Genomic DNA, 22,725 nt, shown 5'->3' on the forward strand with positions numbered 1-22,725 from the left:
GATATAGCAAACAAAAGCAATCACTTAAAAAGGGATTTAATTTTAATTTTTTTTTTTTGGAAAAAGAGTTAATTAGCTCATCATCAAAATTTTATTCATAATTGCTGTTATTTATGCTATAAAAGGCAAAATCCTTATCAAATAAAAAACAATTATCTAAACAGTTGCTGATTGTCATGTAATTTTTCAAACTAAAATAGCAATTTTTGTATGTTAACGAGTTACTATATATTTCTACTTCACTGTTATTGATATGTTTCAAAGGGCTCTAGTTAGATTAGACTATAATATGAACATAATGATTCGGTTCATTGTTAATTTTTTTTTTCTCCAATATAATTTAAAACGTAATGTTACTGATATATTTGCTATAAATCACATAACAGTATTTATTAAAAGATTTCTCAGTAGTTTTAATTTGCTAAACCAGGTAGTTTTTCGAGTAATAATTGTCTCTTATGTGAACTGAGGAAAAATATAATTTCCAGCTTTATTTTGCACTGACTTATTATTTGAAAATTATTTTGCAAAATCTTTGAACTAACTATCATTATTCATAGTTATAAATACAAAAGTACAATAAACATTAAAAATTGTTTTAAATCTAAGTTCATTTTATGTCATTCGTAAGTAGAAAATATTACAGTCTATAGTGTAATGCATTAAGTCATTTGTGTCAAAAATAAATAGTTAATTATAAAAATTTTTTTTATTTCTTACCCATTTAACAGCTATGGTCAAAGATTGAATGTTCTATAAATAAAATTCCATAAGGAGGCAATCAAAATCTACGAAAAAAATTTTCCCTAATAGTTTTATTTTATTTGTGAATGGTATTTTAGGTAAAAATACACAGTATTTGTCTATCTGCAAGTTTTAGTGAAATTATAAGATGTCACATATTATTCATTAATCAAAAATATACGATACACAATACAGATAATTTTCTATCTCACTATTGTACTAACCAGGCTTTAATACCTCCATATAATAATTAGTACTATTTAGTTTCTGAGAGCATAATTTTTTTTTCATAACCTGAGTACTTATTTGGAGATGCAAAATAAACTCACACGAATGATAATTAACCAAAAAGTTAAATAAAAACATAAATAAATCATAAAGGTTCTGTTGTCGCACATCAGATTAGAGTTCAGATCTCGCATCAGACTTTTTGAACATTTTCTTGTGTGTAAAAATACTTGTAAAACTTTTGTTAAAATTTGTAATTCAGCATGAACATCAAATGTGATGTTTGAGGCATTTTCTCCTTATTGTAAGAAATTTTCATATTCATCATTAGCATCTGGAGTTACTATTTTTCTTCTTAAAAAAAACTAGCTTCAATACTTTTGGAACATGTCAGTAGAATTTCTGAACAATAGCAGAGATGCCAACTTTGTAAAAAAATATTTTCTAGTGTTAATGTAATGTAAGTTATTTTTGGTTTAGTATTTTTCTTTTTAAGTAATTTTTACACCATTACATATCATGAATTCAAAATATCATATGTAAAACAATCTCTTGATGACATTTTTAAAAAGTAGGGATAATTATCCTAATTCTACAAGTTTTACAACTCAATTCACTACAAATTTATAAAAACTTTTTAAGAAAGCGGAGCAGTTTGGCATTCTTGCAATAGTCGTGGAGATCAGCTAGTTTAAAAAATAACTACATGGAGTATTATTAACATTATAAGAATAGCATTTGTGACAGGAACAAAAAAAAAATGCCAATACCCTCCAGGAAATGAAAGATGCAGAAGTGGTTGATCAAGGTTTAACTGTAAAAATTTATCAAAGGGTAGAATATAATAATACAGTAGGTACTATAGCAATTTTGCTAAATCATATTTATAATAAATTTTAAGACTGTGAAAATCAATAAAAAATTTGAAGGTTTTTCACATTGAAATGTATTTTTGAATTGAAATGTATTTTGAAATGTAGATTTTTAAATTAATAAAGATTTTTTTAATCAGCTGATTTAAATCAAACTGATTGCAATCAAGATTACTTAAAATTATGATCACTTGTTATCATACATTTTGACTACATCTAATCATTACTTCTATAATTGTAGAATAATTACTTTTAAAAAAAATAAAAATAGGAAAGATATAAGATATTGCATCTCATACCTTATTTCAAACATTAAAAAATTACCAATTTATACATTTACCTTTTAATAAAAATATAACATTTTCAATTAGTTGACAAAGAAACAAAACCTTTTTTTTTATGTGATGGGTAAGTTATATAAATTTTTTTTTATGGAACAGACACTCTTATTACATGATACAAATCAGAGATATTGGAAGTTTTAAAACTGAATGGTTGCTAGACATTGTGTGATCTTAAAAATTATTTTTCCATTACACTTTTAAGAAAAAGAATGACTTAAATACAATTTTATTTTTATTTCACTTATAAGGACAAACTTCTTTTCTCTCTATTCTTTAACTATTCAACTTTTTCTATTCTTTAACTTTTATAACATCATTTTATATATTATGTACAGAACATTAGTAGTCTTAAGAAGTGACTATAAATTTTAGAATCTGTCACCCTTCAACAGAACCCAAGCATTCTTTGGAACACCTTTTCGAAACCTCAGTCTGAAAATGTACACATCTATGAGATGCTATACTACTTTTAATAGAAAAGCTCTTATTACAAAAATTACATGCATACGGTTTTATTTTAGAATGATGGAAACTGTGTTGAAATAAATGTTGTTTTTGTGAAAAACTCTTGCTACATAAATCACAGGAGTAAGGTTTTTCTGAAGTATGAACATAACTGTGAGCTTTTAAATTACCTCTTTGCGAAAAACTCTTATTACATATTCTACAAGAATAAGGTTTTTCTTTGGTATGAACACGATTGTGAATAATCAAAGAATCCCTTTTCGTGAAGCTCGCATTGCAAATACTACAAGAATAAGGTTTCTCTCCTGTGTGACCAAGGCAATGGGAGGTGAGGTGACACTTCTGTGAAAAACTTTTCCCACATAAATCACAAATATAAGGATTTTCATTTTCATGGTGACGAATGTGATTATTTAAATATCCTTTATGTGAAAATCTTTTTTTACATAGGTTGCAAGAAAAAGGTTTTACTTTAAAATGCTGGTATTTATGCTGATTTAAAAGCTCTTCTTCTGTAAACTCTTTGTTGCATATGTCACAAATGTGTAGTTTTTCAATAGCCCCAACAAGACTATATTCATCATTTATCTCCATTGCAAAGATGTTAGGAAATTAAAAGTGTTAATAATGTAGATGAAACAAATTCAAAATCAATCTAAAGTTATTGGCAGAATATAAAATTTGCTCTTTTTAGCACAAATTAAATGGTTCATTATTTGTAGCAGTTTAGTTTATTCAGCTAAGTCAAGACAATGAGTTTATAAAAATATAGTAACCCTTCACATAAAGTTTACAAATATAAATTTTCAAATAAAGTATAGGTCTAATTGTTTTGTTAATAGACCTCACCCTTTATTAACTTTTAATGTTGGTATTTCACAATTTCATGAGCATAAACTATAAAAATAGTTTCGTCTGATTTCCAGAGGTCAAAAGAAACGGAAAAAAATATTTATATACAGCGATAACTTACAACAATAGAGAAATCGACAAGGATACTTAGCAATTAAATTTATACAACAAATCGGTGATTTAATTAACAATGTTTTTATTCACAGAAAGACGAAGAATATTCTCGTTTAACTATTTTTCCAAATATTCTTTGTATTTAATAAACTACAACTTAAAATTCATAAATTGCATTATTTATATTTCAAATTTTTGGCTTCGAATAAGTACCTACAACAAATTTCGACGGCCACTCCGCAAACTTTCTGTTTTGTTTTCAACTGAAAAATGACCCGGACATGAAAGTTTATTAGTTTTGAGGGAACAATTTACAGCTTTCAGCTCACTTTTTCAAGAAACTGAATTAGGCAACCTTATATGTTCGTGACCATGACACTCAAGTACGCCATCTAGGGAAAAAACCGGTTCCATGTTTTTTTTCCTCTCATCCTGTTCTTATTTGTATTAGAATGCACTACGATATTTTCAGTTTTCTGACTATTTTTCTAATTTAATTGTCGCAAATATTTTTTTGAAAATTCCCGTGATACTTTCTTTGAGCTTAGCATGAGTGATTTGGGGCCTTTTGCTGAGTTAATTATAAAATTTAGCCTTTTACAATGGTCACTAGATAGCTCTAAAATATGCCTTAGGACTGATCAACAGCAAAAGTTTGTCAATGTGACGTGTCATTATCTGCATCCTTCGTGATGGTTTCTTACAGGTACAAGCAGACGCGCCATCTGTCGGTATTTGCAGAACCACTCGAAATAATACACATCAACTTGCCCAATCCCTTGTCGCCACATTAACCGGCAACGTGCGAACAATCTGTATGTTGTTATATTCGTAAATATCATTTAAATCGTCTCTGAAATTTATTCAGCTTTGTTGGTAAATATTAAGTTTTTGGCATTTTTCAATCATTATTTTATGTATTTCAAAAACTTTTATTATTGTATTTAAAATGTAGATTTTAACAGTTTGACATATTCTACAAAGCTGCAGAATTTCATTTTCTGCTTGCTTATTAGCTTTGAAGAATCGAAATGTTTTTTTCTTGTATAAAAAAAAAAAGTTTTAAAATGTTACGATTTGAAATTTTGTTCATTCATGTGTGACACGTTTCACCTGAAGAACTTTTTAAGACTGAATAGTGGTGCTGACTTTTCATATAAATTAGTTACTGACATTAGCTTGTCTTGAAATAAATTTGACTTTATTTTTTCACCTATTTTTGTTTTTTCTTGTATTTATTTACTCTATCCATCTACAATATTTTCTGTTACTATTTTCCGTAATTTTTTCTTATATTTAGTAAAATTTATATGATGCTTTTTATGCTTTAACAGATGTTAACAGTGTCTATCGTTAGTTAACAATTTATATACTGAATGCAGATAGACAAGCTGCTTTATTATATTTAAAAGTAGTTTCATCTTTACTGCTCAAGATAAATAATTGGCAAATATATTAAATGTGTAATTTTGTCGTTTTTGTTATACATTGAAACAATTAGTGCCTTTGTATTAGGTCAAGGTATTAAGAATATTTTAAACAGTACATAGCATGTAGTATTTAATATCGTATATTAAATGCTATCTTTTTATGCAATTAAAAATATGTTGTGAGAAAATTCCTTGATTAATAAATGCCATTCATTTCATAAATATACTTTAGCATAATAATAGTTCTGCTGAAAGCCCCATAAGTTGCTGATTAGGAATTTTTACAGTTATGTGACACTAACAAATAAAAAAAACTGAAATTATGTATAACAACAAAACTAAATATTTCCATTTTAATACTCTGAAAATTAAAATATAGTTTCATGCATTCAACAAATTACTTCGAAAAAAGATTGCCCATAGTTAATAGTTGAATAGCTTAAAACAAAACTCAAAATGTATTATAAAGTGGATTTTTTTTCTTCTCAAAATTATACTTAATGTAATTTTTATTAATTTCATATTAGTACTTACATTTTAACATTTATTTTAAAAATATGTTATCAGGGGCAACCGGGGTAATTTACGATCACTCTGTTTCTGGGGTAAATAATGATCACCTAAGTTTTATTTAAAAAAAAAAAAAAATTTTTAAATTTGACACATGGACAAGAATGCTTGTACTCTTTACTAATGTATAACTACATTTACTTAATACCTAATAGTTTTTTGTTTAATCTAACAAAATAAGTATTACTAAATCTAAGTAATTTAAAATTACCTGTCTTTTAAATACTTTTCAAAAAATACATCTTTAAATGTTCATTTTATTATTATTTTCTGTTTTAATTATAGAAAAACTTTTAAGTTTATCAATCTTTTATTTATGTTCGAAAAAAAATCTGTTCAGTGATTGTGTTTTAGCAGATTTTTAATTATTGTTTATTAACTCAAATTTTTCTCTTATTTTGATAAAAAGTGAGAATTACTTTTTAAATTACAGGCTTAAAATAGTATAAGAGAGAAATTTTACTGATTGTTGAGGATAAAATTTAGTTATTACAATATTATGTTTTTGGTAAATTTTTACAATGTTAATTCAGTGCCTTTTTAAAATTCAAATTGCCTTATTTTGCGAGGAAGCACCTTGTCCTTTTTTATTTCTTAGTGAGAACTCTGCTTTATGTATAGAGTTAGTCTCTTCTGCCATAGAGTTTTTGTCAGTTTTTCAGCTAAGCAAAATATTTAGAAGACATTATTGAGGGTGTCAGAATCTTTATTTTAAGTTGTCATAATTCGGCTACCGAATACTGTTACTTTCTGTTTTAAATATTTATTCAAATTTCAATTATTTTAATTGGGATTCAATGGAATAGTTTTTCTCTCAACTGGGAAGTTGTTAATTGACTATGTTTTTTATTTTAGGCAAAAATGAAGTTATCTTATATTTTTTTCTTTACCTTCATTCATATCTTCAGCAACAATGGTAAGTGTTTCATTCTTTAATTGTCTAATCAAATTTTTTTTTAATTTTTCCTTTCCAATGTGCTAATTACTTTAATATTTCAATGTTGTAGGATTATAAATATTTTATTTTGCTTACTAGCCAATTTTTTTATATATTCAGTTGGTAAACTAAATTTGATCTTCAGAGTATATTGAATATTAAGCAAGAATGTAGCAAATGGCGACTTGGTCGGATACCGAATATTCAACAGCTGAATGGCAACATTTATTTTTAAAAAATTAATTAATAAATTTTTTTTTAACAAATATAAGTTTGGTCATTATTGAAAAATAATCAACACTTAGCTGTTTATTGGTATGTGGTAATGGGAAAAACACTTTGTTAAAATTTTTTAAGATAATTAGAAATATTTCAGTTAAAGGGAAAAAACTTTGATAAAAATGTTTAAGATAATTAAAAATATTTATGATTTAAATTAAATATCATTCTAATCCTTAAAACAAAACTTCAATACTAAAAATATTTTCTGGAAAAAAATTATCCATAAAAGGCTAAAAGAGAAAATGAACGCTTTTAAAAATAGAAATGCTTTTAAAAATGCAGCCATAACTATAAAAAGATTATATACAAAGGCAAAAGAGAAGTATAAAAATCCATCTTGTTTAATTTTAAATTTTCTTTCAAAAACTATCTGTTTCCTGCAAGAAAAATTGAGGAAGAAAAACTAGAAGAAACCAATTTTAAATGAAAGATTAAAAATCACAATCTAACTTTTTATATATCAAATTTCTAACAATCTCAATTTAACTTTTTAGCTAATTTAACTTTTTAAAAAATGCTGCAATAATAAAAGCCCTGGTAAAGGGAAAGTTAATAAAGAAATACAGAAAAAAAGACTTTGATAATTAAAGTTTACAAAGTTAACTGTTACTTGTACTACCATACAGGAAAAAAAGTGATAATAAAAGAATTAAGTCTGTTAGAAATGCTCTATCAAAATGCTGCATTATAGTTAATACGGAAAAACAAGCAAAATATAAAACAAGTAATAAAACGAAAGTTCTCAATTTTTAAGATATAAAGTGTTGAAAAAATGACTTGCCTTAATATAGTTTTAAGGAAATCAGCACTGTGAAACTCATGGTTCAGTATAAAGTAACCTAGTTTCCATTCTTCAGATTTGGCTGGTCCATTTGGCTTTCAGATCATAAATTAACTAGTTTTAGAACTTAACAAATTTGTGTAAAAACTATTTCTAATAATGTATAGTAAAAAATATGATTTTACAGTCTATTCAAATTTCTCTCCAAAAAATACTTTGCCGAATGTTTGGCCAACCGAATATTCGGCAAAAGGGCTAAATATTCATAACATCCCTAATATTAGGCAGGATTAATTATATATCTATATACATATGTGTGTATAATATGCAATTTGAGTTACAAATAATAATGAAAATGGAAAGGAAAAAGTATACACTTTAAAATTCCAAGTTGCGACAGCACCAAGCTGCTAATGTCACAACTAGAAGAATATTTGCAGAAAATATTTTAAGATGAAATAGAATAAGTTATTATCTCATAAGAGAATTAGGATCAAAACAGCAGGAGAAAACCTAAAACCATTAACCTGAAATAAAACTCACCTTGCGAAAAACACTAAAGGAAATAGCAACCTAACTACCAAAAGGGAAAAATATTAAAAATTAATTAAAGTGGATGCAGTAAAAATTAAGTGGCTTTCCTTGAAATGTATATATATATATTTTCCTACATGAATAAGTAATTTTTATAATTGTCATTTTATAAATACTTAGATACCAGTAAAGCATTAGATATTCATACCTCCCCCCACCCATAAAGGGTGTACGAAGACGGATAAAAAGAATGATCTTCCAACTTATAAATTTCACATCATATTCAATTTTTTAAAAAATTCATTTTATTTTAAGATTTATTATTTTGTAAAATGATATTTAGAAATAAGAAAAGAAGAACGCTTATTAGAAAAACCATTCAAGAATGGATGTGGCAAAAATGAAAAAATAAATAAATAAATGAAAGTTAAATCACTTTTCCTGTTACATTACTTGTATAATTCACTTATTAGTGCATTTATCTTATCGCACTTATCTATTAAATGAGCGAGTTTATTTTAAAAAATTGCAATTTTTAAAAAAAAATATGTCTTTATAGAAAATAAATTATTTCTCAAGCACATGATATTCAGCTAAAATGAATGCTTTTTAAAACAGTTCTAATAACTAATTTTTTTCACTGTAATATGAGTAAAGATCTGTTTTGCGCCATGCCTACTTATATTAACGATGTTCAATACTTGCAGTACATGGATTAGCTGTGATGTCTGTAGATATTGGTAGTGAATGGATGAAAGTTGCTATTGTATCAGTAAGTGTCTTCATTCTTGTTACATTTGAATTGGTTGTTGCTATATTTCTAAGCTATTTCAGTAAATTATTATACTGTTAAACCTCTGTCTTGAACTTAGATAACCTAAGTTTTTTGGTATAAAAAAAAATCCGTTTTTGCTATGTTGCTAATTGAAAATTTGCAATAATTTGATTTGATCCAATTTCTTTTTACACTGATTTGAAGAATTTAGTGTTTTTTTTTTTTTTTAAATTTTAATTCTCAACTTTTCTTGAACAATTTTATGAATCATTTCTTGAAGCCCTTATGTGAAAAAGATTACCAGTTTTTAAAAAATATGTGCTATCGATTCTTGAAGAAGGAAAGATATAGGTAAGCGTAAAAATATCTGCTCAGGAAGCAGTTTAGGGAAAAGTAGTAGTGTTTGGGAATAATCAGAAATATTAAGAGTGCAAAGAAATTGATATTTGAAGTAAATGTTTTTTAAAGTAAATGGATGTTCTAAATATTCAGTTAAAATATTTCAATCTCACAAAGTATTTGATTCCCTTCAAGCTCTTCGCATCAAGTATACCTGAAAATTTAAATTTTCAGCTAGCAGTCAGCAAAAATATACTCCAATTGCTGATATGCTCCAATAACTTAGTAATCGCTTTTTTCTCAGTAACATCGATAGGTCTTTTTCTTTTAATAGCTGTTTTTTGCAAACTTTGTTAAATTGTATTTTTTTTAAAAAATTCATATCAGTATATTCATGTATTTTTTTTTGAAAAAATTCATTGTGGCTAAATTTACTTTAATATATTGACTCTATAAACTTTATTTAGAAATATTTGGTGAAGCGAAATACATTTAATGTATACATTACAGCTTTGAAATATATGAATTGTTAAAGGACTCTTCGTCTGCATGAATCTTTCTATCACCAATTGATGGATTAAGATTTAATTAAATACCTATTTTTCTATCATTTTGGTTACTTTTGTCCACAGCCATCATTTTGATATTCAGTGTAAAATGATTGTATTATGAAAATAATTTTAATTAGTTTTGTTTAATTTATTTTAGCCTGGTGTACCTATGGAGATTGCATTGAATAGGTATATTTTTTCTGTTTTTTTATTCTGCGTGCTTGACAATTTTGTTTTTGTATGAAACTAATGTCATACCATTTACAGGGAATCTCAAAGGAAGACACCAGTCATTGTATCTTTTCGTGATGGCGAAAGAGTATTTGGAGATCCTGCACTCACTATTGTAAGTCAATTATTATGAATGATAAAAATGAATGAAGAAAGCCACCTTTATGCAGGATTGATTTCAATTAACTTAAAAGTACATTTTTAAAATCAAATGTACCTTTCAATGTCATTAAATTAAAAAAAATTTAAGCATTTTAATGAAATTTCTTATAGATTTTCATAGTTTTAAAATTTTATAAATATATTATTGTGTTGATATAAATCCAATTAGCAAAGTACATTAACTTATTGTGAAATAAATTGCAGCACTTTTGAAGTGATGTTTTAAAAATATTGTAAATTTTATCAGAAGCAAACTGAGAACAGTAAAAATATATTCAGTTATCAAATCTGGATTTTTTAAATTTAACAGAAGAAAAGATATGTCTATGAGAATAATTTTGTGATTTGTTTCTTTAGCCTGTTTTTCATCTAGGTCCATGGCAATGACTGCAGAATTGAATTTACATATTATATTATTATAAAGAAAATACATTCATGAATGGAAATTCAAAAAATCAAAATACCAATCTAAAATTTAAAGTTTGAATGGTAGTAAGCAGGATAGTCCTGTTTAAAGCAAGTTAAAGTTGTGAGTCATAAAATCTCAAACATAATAACTATAATTAAATATATGCATAAAAACGATAGATTGTATGGAATTACCATAAGAAAATATCTTCAACTTTAGGTAGAGAAATTTTTTTAAAGAGTTATTTAAAATTATTTACGCTATTTGAATTTTAGCATGTAGTAAATTAAAGCATTTTGGTAATAAATACTGGAAATTAGTACGAAAAATATTCTTTTTAGGCTTGGGTATGAAATAAATTTGGTTAAGTCTTATTATGTTAGCTGTGTCTTTTTTGTTTCAAGCACGCACTTTTGAAAAGATGTAGGCATAGTTTGTAAAATAATAAATTAACATATACATTGCATGTTGAGTAATTTGTAGTTGTTTGGGTTTGTTAGTTCATTTTTGTTTAGTAGAAAATCTGATAAATTTGTTGTAAATATTATGCCTTTTATTTATCTTACTATATATAAAAATCTAATGATGGTGTCGCAGTTTTCCATTGTTGTCCATGCAGTTTTATTGGCCATAAAATCACGTGGTAGGATCCAGTTTTTCCTTCATTCATTTCCATATTATTTTGGTTGTCATCAGTACAAAATTAATAAAAGTCACACAAGTATTGTCTTTCTGTAAATATTTTTGTATCCCTAATTTAAGGCTATTTTCCTGTACTGCTATTGTTACGTTTTTAATTCAAGAGTTTAAAACTAAGAGAATTGTTTTGTTTTATTATTATTATGTAATTCCACACTACATTTTAAGATAAAGTTATTTAGAAATGTAGTCTAATCTTATTAAACTAAACACTACTTAAACTTAAACTTGACACTAGTGGGCGCAGCCCACTAGTGTCAATTATATAATCCAGAATCCGAACTGATAAACCCTAATAAATGTAAGTAATTTTAATTTTCTTATGTAATTTATAAGAGTTTTCCATTCAAAGTCGATAAATTTGTACTCTCAAGTATGTTTATTTTTATTTTGAGTCACAGATTTTAATTTCTCACTTTTGCAGCATAATCCTTTTATGCGAAGACTTCGATAAGTTATATTAAGGTCTATTTCATCACTATCAGTTAGTTGGTATACCATAAATTTAGTTTTGTCAATATTTAAGTTCAAAGAACTATCAATAAACTTATCTCTGATTTTGTAAAGATCTTCATCAATTTCGCTTTTAAGATTTTTGTAATTTGTTTGATGAATATAATAGTGTTGTGTCATCTACAAGAGTTATAATTTTAGTATTTAATTTTAAAATACATAAATTGGTTTTAAAAATAAGAATTGACAGTGGTCCTAAAATTGAACCCTGAAATGTTCTTTACTTTATGACTATAACTAAAAGTATTATAGACTTTCACAAATTGTCTGAAGTTAGATAAATGGAATTTAAGAGTCTTAAAATTTACCTTGTATACCAAGAAAATTAATTTGTAAAATAATACATATTTAGTAATCAACTTAATAAAATTTTTATGATGTAAATGAAATTCTTAAACTCTATAATACTTCCATTATTTAGCTTATTAAGAAATCCGTATTGGTTTTTAGGCATGAGCAATCTAGGTGATTCAAGTAAGAAAATAATTTCTTCTATATTAGTTTCTCAAAGTTTTTAGATAAAGTTGGTAAAATGGAAATTAGTCTATTATTGTATAAATAGGTTTGATAAATTAGTCATTTTTTTTTAATGTTTGGAAATATTCCATTTATGTACAAACAAGTTAAAATAACTTCTTTTGTTTTGGAAGAATTTTTGTTTTTGCATCTATTTTTTATCTGCAAATTTATTTTTACAATTAAGACTTTCTGTTACTTTTAGAACTTAACTAGATTCAATTAATTTGCTTTTAATATATTATGATTATATTTATAAAATTTAACTAATTATTAACACAGTTCTTGAGGTAACTTTTAAAATAAAATCCTATATATTAAAAAAAACAAGCTAACATTTACATAGAATAATATTTTATTTATATTATTACAAATCATTAACCCTGACTTCATGCTAAGATAACTTGTAGAAAGCAATGTAAAAGAAGAAGAAAATTCGAACTTCTACAGCTTTGTCAATAACTTTTAATTGGCAAACAACTGAGTAAGTATCATCAGTAACGAGACATAGAATGACCTACACTTCCTTTATGTCTGCATCTTGCCACTGATGATATATTGTTTAATGATTTCACTTGTGCTCATTGCATTATTTTCTGCATTTTTGAAGCAAATGTTTTTTAGATTTGATCATTGTCTTATATTTTTATTGTTGGCTGTAAAGTTAACTATTTTGTTTTTTGTAGTTTTTTCTTGTGACTATGTTTTTAAATTTTGCTTGTTTTATTTCCAGTGTTCCTAGATTTAAATTAAATTATTATTTTTTTTCTGAAGAAATAATGTCTAAAAATCTTCAAAACAATTTTATATGAGATAGCTTCAATGAATTTTTTATTTGTTTAATATATTTTTTGTGGATTTTTCAAAGTTGAAAATTCAGTTAGAGTGTTTTCTTTTCTAGCAAAAAGTAGAAGATGTATATCTAAAAATTATTGTTATTCTAATAAACAGAGAAGGGCATAAAAATTGTTTTCAATAATATTTATAATCTCATGTCTTTGATGCTGTTTTTTCATTTACTTATTCCATTAGTCTGGTTTATACTAAGATAAATTTTTTTGAGAATAAAGAACCTATGTTGATAACGACGCAATTGATAACGACAGAAGGATTTCAGTGATGCAGCTAGATTTCAGAAAGTTCAGGTCCTTGCGACTTAGTACTTCTGAGCTTCTGGGTTCTTTTTTGTCGAAATTTAGTCTCATTTCAAAATATTGATTCCTTTTTTTAAATATTTACTGGAAAAGTAAATGTTTAATGACTAGCAAAAAAATAAAAATACAATTAGCAGCTGAATTTGCAGTAATTTGACTAAGAATTAAAACCAAAGTTTTCATATTAGTTGTCATATAAATGTCAAAATCTGGGGATATTTTCTAAAGCCAGGAATGTGATTTTTCCGCGGATTCGCTGATTTCCGTTTTTTTTTTTTTTTCTATTTTCCCCTCTAATTTCCGCCAAAAAAATTTTTTTTGAACAAGTTAAAATATTTTATGAGGATTTTAATTTTCTGCAGAGCGAAAGTATTGAACTACTCATTTCCTTCCTCTGAAGTTTAAATCATTTCCTTGGAATAAAACTGGTTGACCTTTATACATGGATGAGATTTTTTCGCTTTTGCCTCTCAAATTTCAGCCTTTTAATCAAAAACTCAGATTTTCTAAAAGTTTCGTGTTTTTTTAAAAAAAATAAATATCCCACTTTTTTGGAAAATTCAGTTGTTGAAATAATTATATAATGAATAATATTTTTAAACCCAGTGTAGCGATTCGTATTCACGCGAGCTTAAAATCCAATGTCGTGATTCGTTTTTGCAGTTGTAATATCAAACATTGATTTTCGTATTTATTTAAAAATTGGACATTGTGATTTGTATTTGCGCGATTTTAAAATTTGCAGCGTGATTCGTATTTACGTGATCTAAAAATTATTATCATGATTTGTATTTTCGCAATTTTTAAAATTCGATATAGAGTTTCATATTCACTTGATTTAAAAGCCTCATGTCGGGATTCATATTCTCTCAATTTAAAATCATGCATGTGATTCATATTCATATATTCATACAATTTTTAAATTAATCATCAGGATTTATAATCACATGGCTTACAAGTTTAATAACCGCACTTTTTTTGTCAAATTTTTCTGTGTATATATATATTCATTATTGGATTTCCTCTTTTTTACTTTCTGACTACTCTCATCCCTCTAAAGCTAATAAGTGACAATTTTTTTTTATCTGCACACACGCACATGTATATGCACACTTTACTTCGTTGGTGCAAACCCCATTATTGCGATCCTTCCATTACAAAGACCAATGCGCGAAGTCCAGTTTACTGTTCCATAGACACAATATTATATTAACAACCATTAGACTGTCCAAACTGGACTGTTCATTCCAATTTAGCAACCAAAATTTTGCTTTATTTTTTCCCAATTCCTAGAGTATCATTCCAAAAGAAGTGTTAAACAGTTTTTAACTTTTTAAACAAGCATATTTCTATGCATATCTCAAACAAGCATATTTCAAACTATCAATAGCAAAAGTCTCCAGTTAAATGATTTAAACAGTTATGTCATTTGATGTTATTACTACTACAGGGGAAACACTTGAATTGTCAATGAATAAAGAAAACTGTGGCAGGACCACCAACTCTTATTCTAGGTGGTCCTTGGCGATATCTTTGGTCAAAAAGATGTGACCTGTCAATTTATTTTATTATTGAAAATAAGTATGTAACTAATATTTGTCAGTTTTTCCCAGTGTTTGGGTGGTCAAGTCGTTGGCCGAATGTATGTGAAAAATATTTTTCGACAGTGTTTTTTTTTGGGGGGGGGGATTTGAATACATTTAATGAAGAATAATCTAAAATCGTGTTTTTTATTATACATTACTAGAAATATTTTTACTCATTTGTTAAGTTTTAAGACTTATGTTCTGAAATTCAAATGGCAAAACGAAATTTGAAGAATTGAAACTAGATCACTTTATCCTAAACCACAAGTTTTATAAGGTTGATTTTTTTTTAAAAGTTATATTAGGACAAGCCAATTAATTATTTTTTCAAACCTTTGTATTTTAAAAATTGAAAACCTTATTTTTTATTTGTTTCATTTTTGCTCATTTTTCTTTTTTTGTCACTTTTTTCTTGTACAGTTAGGCAGATAACTAGTTAAATAGAAAACTGATTCTCATTGTTAAAGATATATTTCACAACTGAGAAAAAAATTTTCTTTCAATTCTTTTATTGATTTTTCGATTAATCAGTTTTTTAATTAGTACCGCTTTTTTCAAAGAGCGTTTCACACAAATCACTAAAATCTGAAACATTTTTCTCGATTAAAGTTACAAATAGTTAAGATTTCTTTTAAATTCCCATTGATTGGGAATTATTAGTATGACTGATAATTCTGTTTTCCTTTTCAGGGTGTTAGATTCCCCGATAAAGCATTCATGTACTTAATGGAAGTGATTGGAAAGACAGTAGATAATCCGCTTGTGGAATTATACAAAACAAGATTTCCATATTACGATATAAAAGCATCAGAAGACAGAAAATCAGTCATATTTGTTCATCCTGATGGTATGGAATTTTCAGTTGAAGAACTCATTGCCATGGTGTTAAAACAGGCCCAAGACATTGCACAAAAAGCAGCTGGTAAGAAACTTTTGCTTTACTCCATTAATTAATAATTTCTAATCTTTTTTAGTTATCATGACACTCCTATTCTATTGTTCAAGTGTTTGTTTTTCTCTTTGGTGCTTAATATTCTGATAATACTTTTAAAATTTCTGAACCAATTCTTCTATTTAAATAGTAAAAGTCATAACAATAAAATGTTTTCTATTTGGCAACTGTTTTGTATATTATCTTCGAATTAGCTGTAAATATGTCCAAAATCAAACGTTTACCTTGCATAAAGCAGCACTAATTTTTTATGCTTTAATCTCGGGAGCCTAAAATACTTATTTTTTCTCTTAATTCCAACAGCCATGATGTAGACAGTGTTATTTTGAAGGGAAGGGAATCTTCCTAACTTTCCTAATTATAGAAAAATAGCTCATTTTTCATAGTTCTGACATTTTGAGAATTATCTAAAGCATTATGATCTTCCTGATTTGACCTATTTACGCACTGATTTACTTATACCAACAACTGATAAGTGATTTTTAAATGCATGCAGAGTTTTGTTTCGGAATTAGCCAGTTATTGGTGCATCGCATGGTTTGTAAGGTAACTTCTATTGTAACTTTTCAGACAAGTATGCTATTTATTAGTGGAATTAAATTATTTATCAAACTTTTCTATCTCATTATCAATATCAGTTATTGTATTTCTTCTGATAATTATTTTGCTGTCATGTTATAAATTTTAAAATACTGTCAAAATAAACTGTGGTAGGCCAGATACTCAGTATATCTGCCCTGATATCTGGGGTTAGATTAGTAACGTTGGCAAATGCAGTAAGATAGATAAAAGCTGTATCTTACTGCAACGGCCAATTTAAGAATAATTTGAGTACTTTCTAAAAATATAAATCTCTATTTCTATTTTGTAGTCACTTTATCCTGTTTTACTATAACTGTTTTCAATAGTAGAGCGCCGATTATCCGAACATAGTTCGGATAATGAAAAGTTCGGATAATTGGAAAGTTGTTTAAAATCTAGTGTAAATGATTATTTATGCATTAACTTCCCTTCGCACCTTTTGTACACTTAGAACTGGCAGTACTATCTAAAATAGCTCTGGCTGGCGTGTTTAAATTTTTTTCTTCTTTTTTTAATTTTTAAGTACTTTTAATTAAATTTTTTTAATACTTTTTTTTTGATTTTGAATTATTTTTATCATTTTTCAGTTTTATATAATTTTTTTGTCAATTACTGATGCATTCCATAGAAAAAGAAATCCAGCAAAGATCTCGTTTCAAAGAAGATGCGTTTTTTTTAGCATCCATTTATCCCTTATCATTTTTTAACAGCCATTTATCCCTTATTCTGTTTAAATAAATCAACTGAACTAGATCAACATCATTTTGACGTTCTAGCCAATTCATTACGAAATGTAATGGATTGCATGCTTCTATATGAGAAGATCCACTATCTTGAACTTGATCACCTACTTCTTTCACTTCGTCTGTAGAGTTCCGATTTTCATTCAAAATTTCAGCAACAATTTCATCATTTTCATCCGAAAGATCTACTGGTTCAAAAACTTCAGTTTGTTTTTCTGTTAAGAATTTTATTCCAAGATTTAAGATTCTAAGCACTGTAATCACTAATTATTAACCATAAGTTACAACTACTCATTCGCCAATTATAGAACTTCAGAACTTATCAGTTCATAAACTCCTTCTGCATTCCAACCATTGTAGACTATCAAAATGAAGCTTGCATTCTTGGAAGATAATTTTCAGTTGTAAAGGGCTATGTAGGTTTAACTGTATCACAATACATGTATGTATGGCTACTATAAGAAAACTGCTAAAAAGGTTGTAAATTTCATGGTCTTCAGATGTAGGGGGTATTATTTATTCTTCACAATTTATAAAAATTGTTGATAGGTTAAAAAGTATTCTAAACTTAAAAAAAAAAAAAAAAAAAAAAAGGAATTCAGACACAGTTCGGATAATAAGGGTTCGGATAATCGGCGCTCTACTGTATATAATAAATTACATTTGGTAAGGAAAAAAATTATCAAACTGTTTTGATTATTTTTTTATTGGAAAATTTTTTTCTTTCCTTTCTTCGAAGTAGTTATTTAAATAAGTTATATTTGACAGAATGTTTTAACCTTTTTATTTGTTTTTAGTTACTGAAAGTTTGTTTTAAAATTTGCTATTCATTTGTCAATTTTCTGTAATTTTAATTACAACTGTCATCTAATAATTATCACTTTTCATAAGTGTATGTTTTTTTTCTGTTTTCTTATTATGAGCAGATAATTTGAAATTACAGATTTTCTATAGAAACATTATAATGTGATATTAGTATGCATTTATTGTTCTTTTTTTTCTTCTCTCTGATGAATTCTTAGGAATAAATTTTTCATTTTCAGGTCAACCTATCAAAGATGCTGTGATAACAGTTCCACCATTCTTTAGTCAAGCTGAAAGAAGGGCCATGCTTCAAGCTGCCAAACTCTCTGGCATAAATGTCTTACAGCTTATCAACAGCAATACAGCAGGTAATTTTGTTCTTTTAGAGTGCTGGAAAAGTTTTTGTTAGTGATGGAAAAACTCATTCTCCAGTATTTTACTTTTCCTGAGCTTGCACCTCTAATAATTTTATTTTACTGTAAATTAAGGAAATTAAAACAAAAGTTTCAATTAAGCACTGCTCATTTTGGTTATGACTGCATGATTGTTTAGAACTGTTTATTAAAAACACGGGAGTTTCAGAATGACTTAAACTTTTAGAGTTTAACACATTCATTCGTTGCTGATTTTTGAACATTCCTTTTGTACCAAATAGCCTGAGTATTAGCATCCGGTTTGACCTGTCTGCCTGAATTGTACCCAACTAGATTCTCATTTTCTGAGTATGTAATTTATATCAATTTTACTACAAATGAAGTTTTATTTACAGAAACATTTCTTATAGCAAAATTGTTTGTTGACTTTACTTTAAAAGAGAATTTCATCTATCAAGCATAAAAGTACCTGTGAGTCTCTACAAATAGTGGTTTAAATGATTCAAATCTGTTTCATTGGTCTGTTTCATTCACAATGTAATTGTATACAAATTTGTCTACGATCCTAACGTAATTAGACAGGGACTAAGGTAAAAACTAGGCTTAAACTAACAGGTATACAGCAAGATTAGTGCTTAGGTAAATGAAAAATATGCATATGAATTTATGTTATTGTTATTTTAATTAAAAATTTATTGTAAACTGTTATATAAACTGTTTTACTAATATAATGATATTGTGATCTCCTGCCAACTTAAAGAAATTCTTGCTCAGTAATAAATTAACTTAGCGTTAAGAACTGGTCCCAACAATTATAAATCACAAAACTCATTTTGTAAACATAATAGTTTTAAGAAAAATGTATATCTGGTAGTATGAGTCACAAAGTAATGCATCAAAAAGTGTACTTGCATGATATTCTTGTTTAGGTTTTTGTTTTTTAATGATTTAAATTTTTTTTATATTTACTTCTTATGTGAAGATAAACAGCTTTTATATTTTGATTTTGTTTGTTTGTGTTTGTTCCATTCAATTGATTAAAAATGATTTATCTTTTTAGACTATAATTTCTTATTAGATTAAAATAAAAATGGATTTATTTAGAACATAATTTGTTGTGTTATTTGAGATCATGTAAGAATTAATGTCGTAAAAAACTAAGTATGATTTTATTTTTGTCGTAGCAATGTAAATTGCTAACTGATTCTAACTAACCCTCTAAGACTCAATATTTTTTCCGAACTTTCAGCTGTAAGCTTTCCTGCATCGAAAAACCGGTTACTCAATGGGAGAGGGAGCAAGGAAATTTTTGTTCAATTTTACCTAATGACTTAATGCTTGGATGGTTAAAGCGAAAACATAAATATTTGCCTTGTCTTGCTCAACATAACAAAAATAAACGAAATTATTTTTCGCTTCTGTGTAAGGGGCAGGGAGTTTCTTCTTGACTCAGGAACAAGGGGGACTTGTTATGTTTAAGTACCAGTTGAACTTCTTTTCCAGCTACGAAGATTAAATTTTTATAATCTTATGTTTGTCTATTTAATAGGTTGTTTATAAATTGTTACATTTTTCAAATAAAATGTGCACTTTGTTTAAGTTGTCTTTATATAAATGTTGTTTTAGTTGCCTTGAATTATGGTGTGTTTAGAAGACGAGACTTCAATGAGACACCCACTAATATAATGTTCTATGATATGGGAGCTGGAAACACAGTGGCTACCGTAGCAACCTATCAGCTAGTTAAATCAAAAGAAACTGGAGAAGTTAGTCCACAGTTAACAGTCAAAGGTGTCGGGTGAGTTTTTTACTTTTTAAAAAATCTGTCATACCATTACTATGCTTTTCATTGATTTTCCAAAAGTTTATTATAGCTTTTCGTTGGTTTATTTCATGCCATTACGATATCTAATTTATGATTTTTTCTTGGATTACGATGCACTGAAACTCCTATTGAACAATCACAAATCCTAAGCTAAAAAATTATTTCATTTTTTATTGATAAAGAAAAATTTTTTTAAAATTTTATAGGACTTTTTTATGTCTTAAGATAAATTTGCAAACATGCAAAAAATAAAAAATCCTTGCCATGTTCTTCCAATTTGCTATTCAAAAATGTTAATATCTTGTTTTTACCATGTAAATTGCACCAATGTGCTTTAATTCATAGATTTTGGTATCAGATCCTACAAATGGAATGAACTAGTCCATTCAAAATTCACTGTATTTTTGATTTTAAAAATGCACTATCTCTAGTTACAAATAGTTAAGTGTACTTGCTATCCGGTTATGATGAATTTGCTAAATTGATATCCTATTACGGTAGCTTCAATAAATTACTTAAATAAAAATGTAGAGATTTAATATTTTGCAGTTCTCATTTTGATATTATACTTTGTGGTTTTAGATTAGTAATATAGATTTTTTTGTTTTAGATTTGATCAAACTCTTGGGGGTCTTGAAATGCAATTACGATTGAGAGATTATTTAGCAAAAGAGTTCAACAAGCAAAAAAAAACCCAGACAGATGTATTTCAAAATAAGAGAGCTATGGCAAAACTTTTCAAGGAAGCTGGAAGAGTTAAAAAAGTTTTAAGTGCAAACACAGAACATATTGCTCAGGTACCTTTGCTGTTTATGACAAAAAGTTAAGGCAGTTTTTTTTTCTTCTCAAGTTTTTGTTTGTTGTGTGATCTTTTTTTAAATTGCTAATAATATATTGCTTTAAGTGCTATCCAGTTTGTTTTTTTTTCTTACACATTTTCAAATTAAAAAATTTATTATGTGTTCCTTGATATAAAATTACAGAATTTTTCCCTTGTACTTTAAATGTATTCATAATCACTTTCATAACATTTAATTGCACGATAACCGCACTTATGCTTTAAATTTAAATAAAAGTAAAAAATAATATTTTTTGAACGAGATTTTGAACAATTTTTGTTTTTATAGTTAAGTACTTATTGCTTAAAACTGTAATCGAAATATGAAAACTTTATTCAAATAAAAATAGTAATATCCACCTTGAACATGTTTTGTAGTATAAGGATTTAAAAGATTAATAAAATATTTTTTGAGAATATACATAAAAATATGTTTAGTTCAATTTCTTTTTTTTTATCATATTAGACAAAAAAATATTTAAGAACAGAATTATTTTAGTTAATTATTTTTATTAAAAAAATGCCTTACATTACGAGAATAAATTAAATTATTTTATTTGGCTACTGTGTCTGACTACTACTAATTGCTTTCTTCTTTTTTAGTATAAGCATGCTTTATTATAATTTTTTTTAGTTAAAATAGAAGTTAAACTCTAATAGGATTAAAAAAAGAAAGGAAGGAAGTACCTTTTATAGATGTACTTATGGGTGAAAAAAGGTTGCAAATTTTAAGTGACATTTTTTCCATCAACAGTGTATTTTATTCTTTTTCACTCATTTTCATGGATTAAAATGATAACACAATCATAAGTTCAACTCCGACTTTTGTGATATTTTCTTAAAAACTCTTGAATTTGTTATACAATTCGTCAAAGAGTATTCATGGAACACCTTAGTCTATCTTAGTAATATACTTATTTTTGAAAATCGTAGAATTTAAGTTATTGTGCATTTGAATATAAAAACATTATTTTGAAGGTTTATTTCTTTTCAAAATTTTACAATGGTATGCATTTTCCCATATTTTTTTTAAAACTTAAATCTTATATTGTATTATCAGTTTTATTAACACTATACTGTTTCTATATATAGCACACAATTTATTATGATTTTCTGTCTTACTGTATGTTGAAAAATAAATATTTTGTAAAAATGAATATTTGCTATTTCTTGTATAAATGTGATTGTTTAATGTCTGTTTTCAGGAGGCGTTAAACATTTTTTGTTTTTTATTGTTCACCCTTATTGTTTTTTCAAATATTCCTTCTTTCCATTTAATTAGATATTTCATATATTCTACATTTTTTATAAAATCAAGTATATATTTAGGTTGAAAGCCTACTGGACGATAAAGATTTCAAGCTTCCTATTACAAGAGTTGATTTTGAAACTTTATGCAGCGATCTCTTTGAAAGAGTTACAAAACCTGCTGAAGCAGCTTTGAAGTCTGCAAATATGGATTTAGTAAGTCATGTTTCTGCATAAATTAGTATGAAAAATAACTTTATTGTTTTAATTT

General features: G+C 26.6%; 2 protein-coding genes across 3 annotated transcripts in view; one reads left to right on the plus strand and one right to left on the minus strand.

The window, feature by feature from the left end:
- Positions 1 to 2,566: 2,566 nt before the first annotated feature.
- Positions 2,567 to 3,247, minus strand: LOC107443210 (zinc finger protein 84-like). The gene has a single exon (XM_016057007.2). It carries the CDS (start codon positions 3,245 to 3,247, stop codon positions 2,567 to 2,569), a length of 681 nt encoding a protein of 226 aa, XP_015912493.1.
- A 781-nt stretch (positions 3,248 to 4,028) lies between these two features.
- Positions 4,029 to 22,725, plus strand: part of LOC107443262 (Grp170 co-chaperone) — a 38,508-nt gene continuing 19,811 nt past the window's right edge. Inside the window, exons 1-10 of one of the 2 annotated variants that reach the window (XM_016057076.3) lie at positions 4,029 to 4,495; positions 6,475 to 6,535; positions 8,861 to 8,925; positions 9,976 to 10,007; positions 10,086 to 10,164; positions 15,779 to 16,010; positions 18,409 to 18,537; positions 20,170 to 20,341; positions 20,979 to 21,165; positions 22,536 to 22,670. In XM_016057076.3, coding sequence (XP_015912562.1) covers positions 6,481 to 6,535; positions 8,861 to 8,925; positions 9,976 to 10,007; positions 10,086 to 10,164; positions 15,779 to 16,010; positions 18,409 to 18,537; positions 20,170 to 20,341; positions 20,979 to 21,165; positions 22,536 to 22,670 — 1,086 coding nt within the window. In that variant the 5' untranslated portion in view covers positions 4,029 to 4,495; positions 6,475 to 6,480. Of the gene's footprint in view, positions 4,496 to 4,715; positions 4,761 to 6,474; positions 6,536 to 8,860; positions 8,926 to 9,975; positions 10,008 to 10,085; positions 10,165 to 15,778; positions 16,011 to 18,408; positions 18,538 to 20,169; positions 20,342 to 20,978; positions 21,166 to 22,535; positions 22,671 to 22,725 lie in introns of those variants that run through there. The other variant, XM_043043880.2, reaches the window with a different exon arrangement.

This window comes from Parasteatoda tepidariorum, chromosome 2, assembly GCF_043381705.1.
Source record: "Parasteatoda tepidariorum isolate YZ-2023 chromosome 2, CAS_Ptep_4.0, whole genome shotgun sequence".
NCBI lineage: Eukaryota > Metazoa > Arthropoda > Arachnida > Araneae > Theridiidae > Parasteatoda > Parasteatoda tepidariorum.

Bases quoted from the DNA above. Each gene is read 5' to 3' on its own strand.
- LOC107443210 (XM_016057007.2), bottom strand. From the start codon at position 3,247: ATGGAGATAAATGATGAATATAGTCTTGTTGGGGCTATTGAAAAACTA.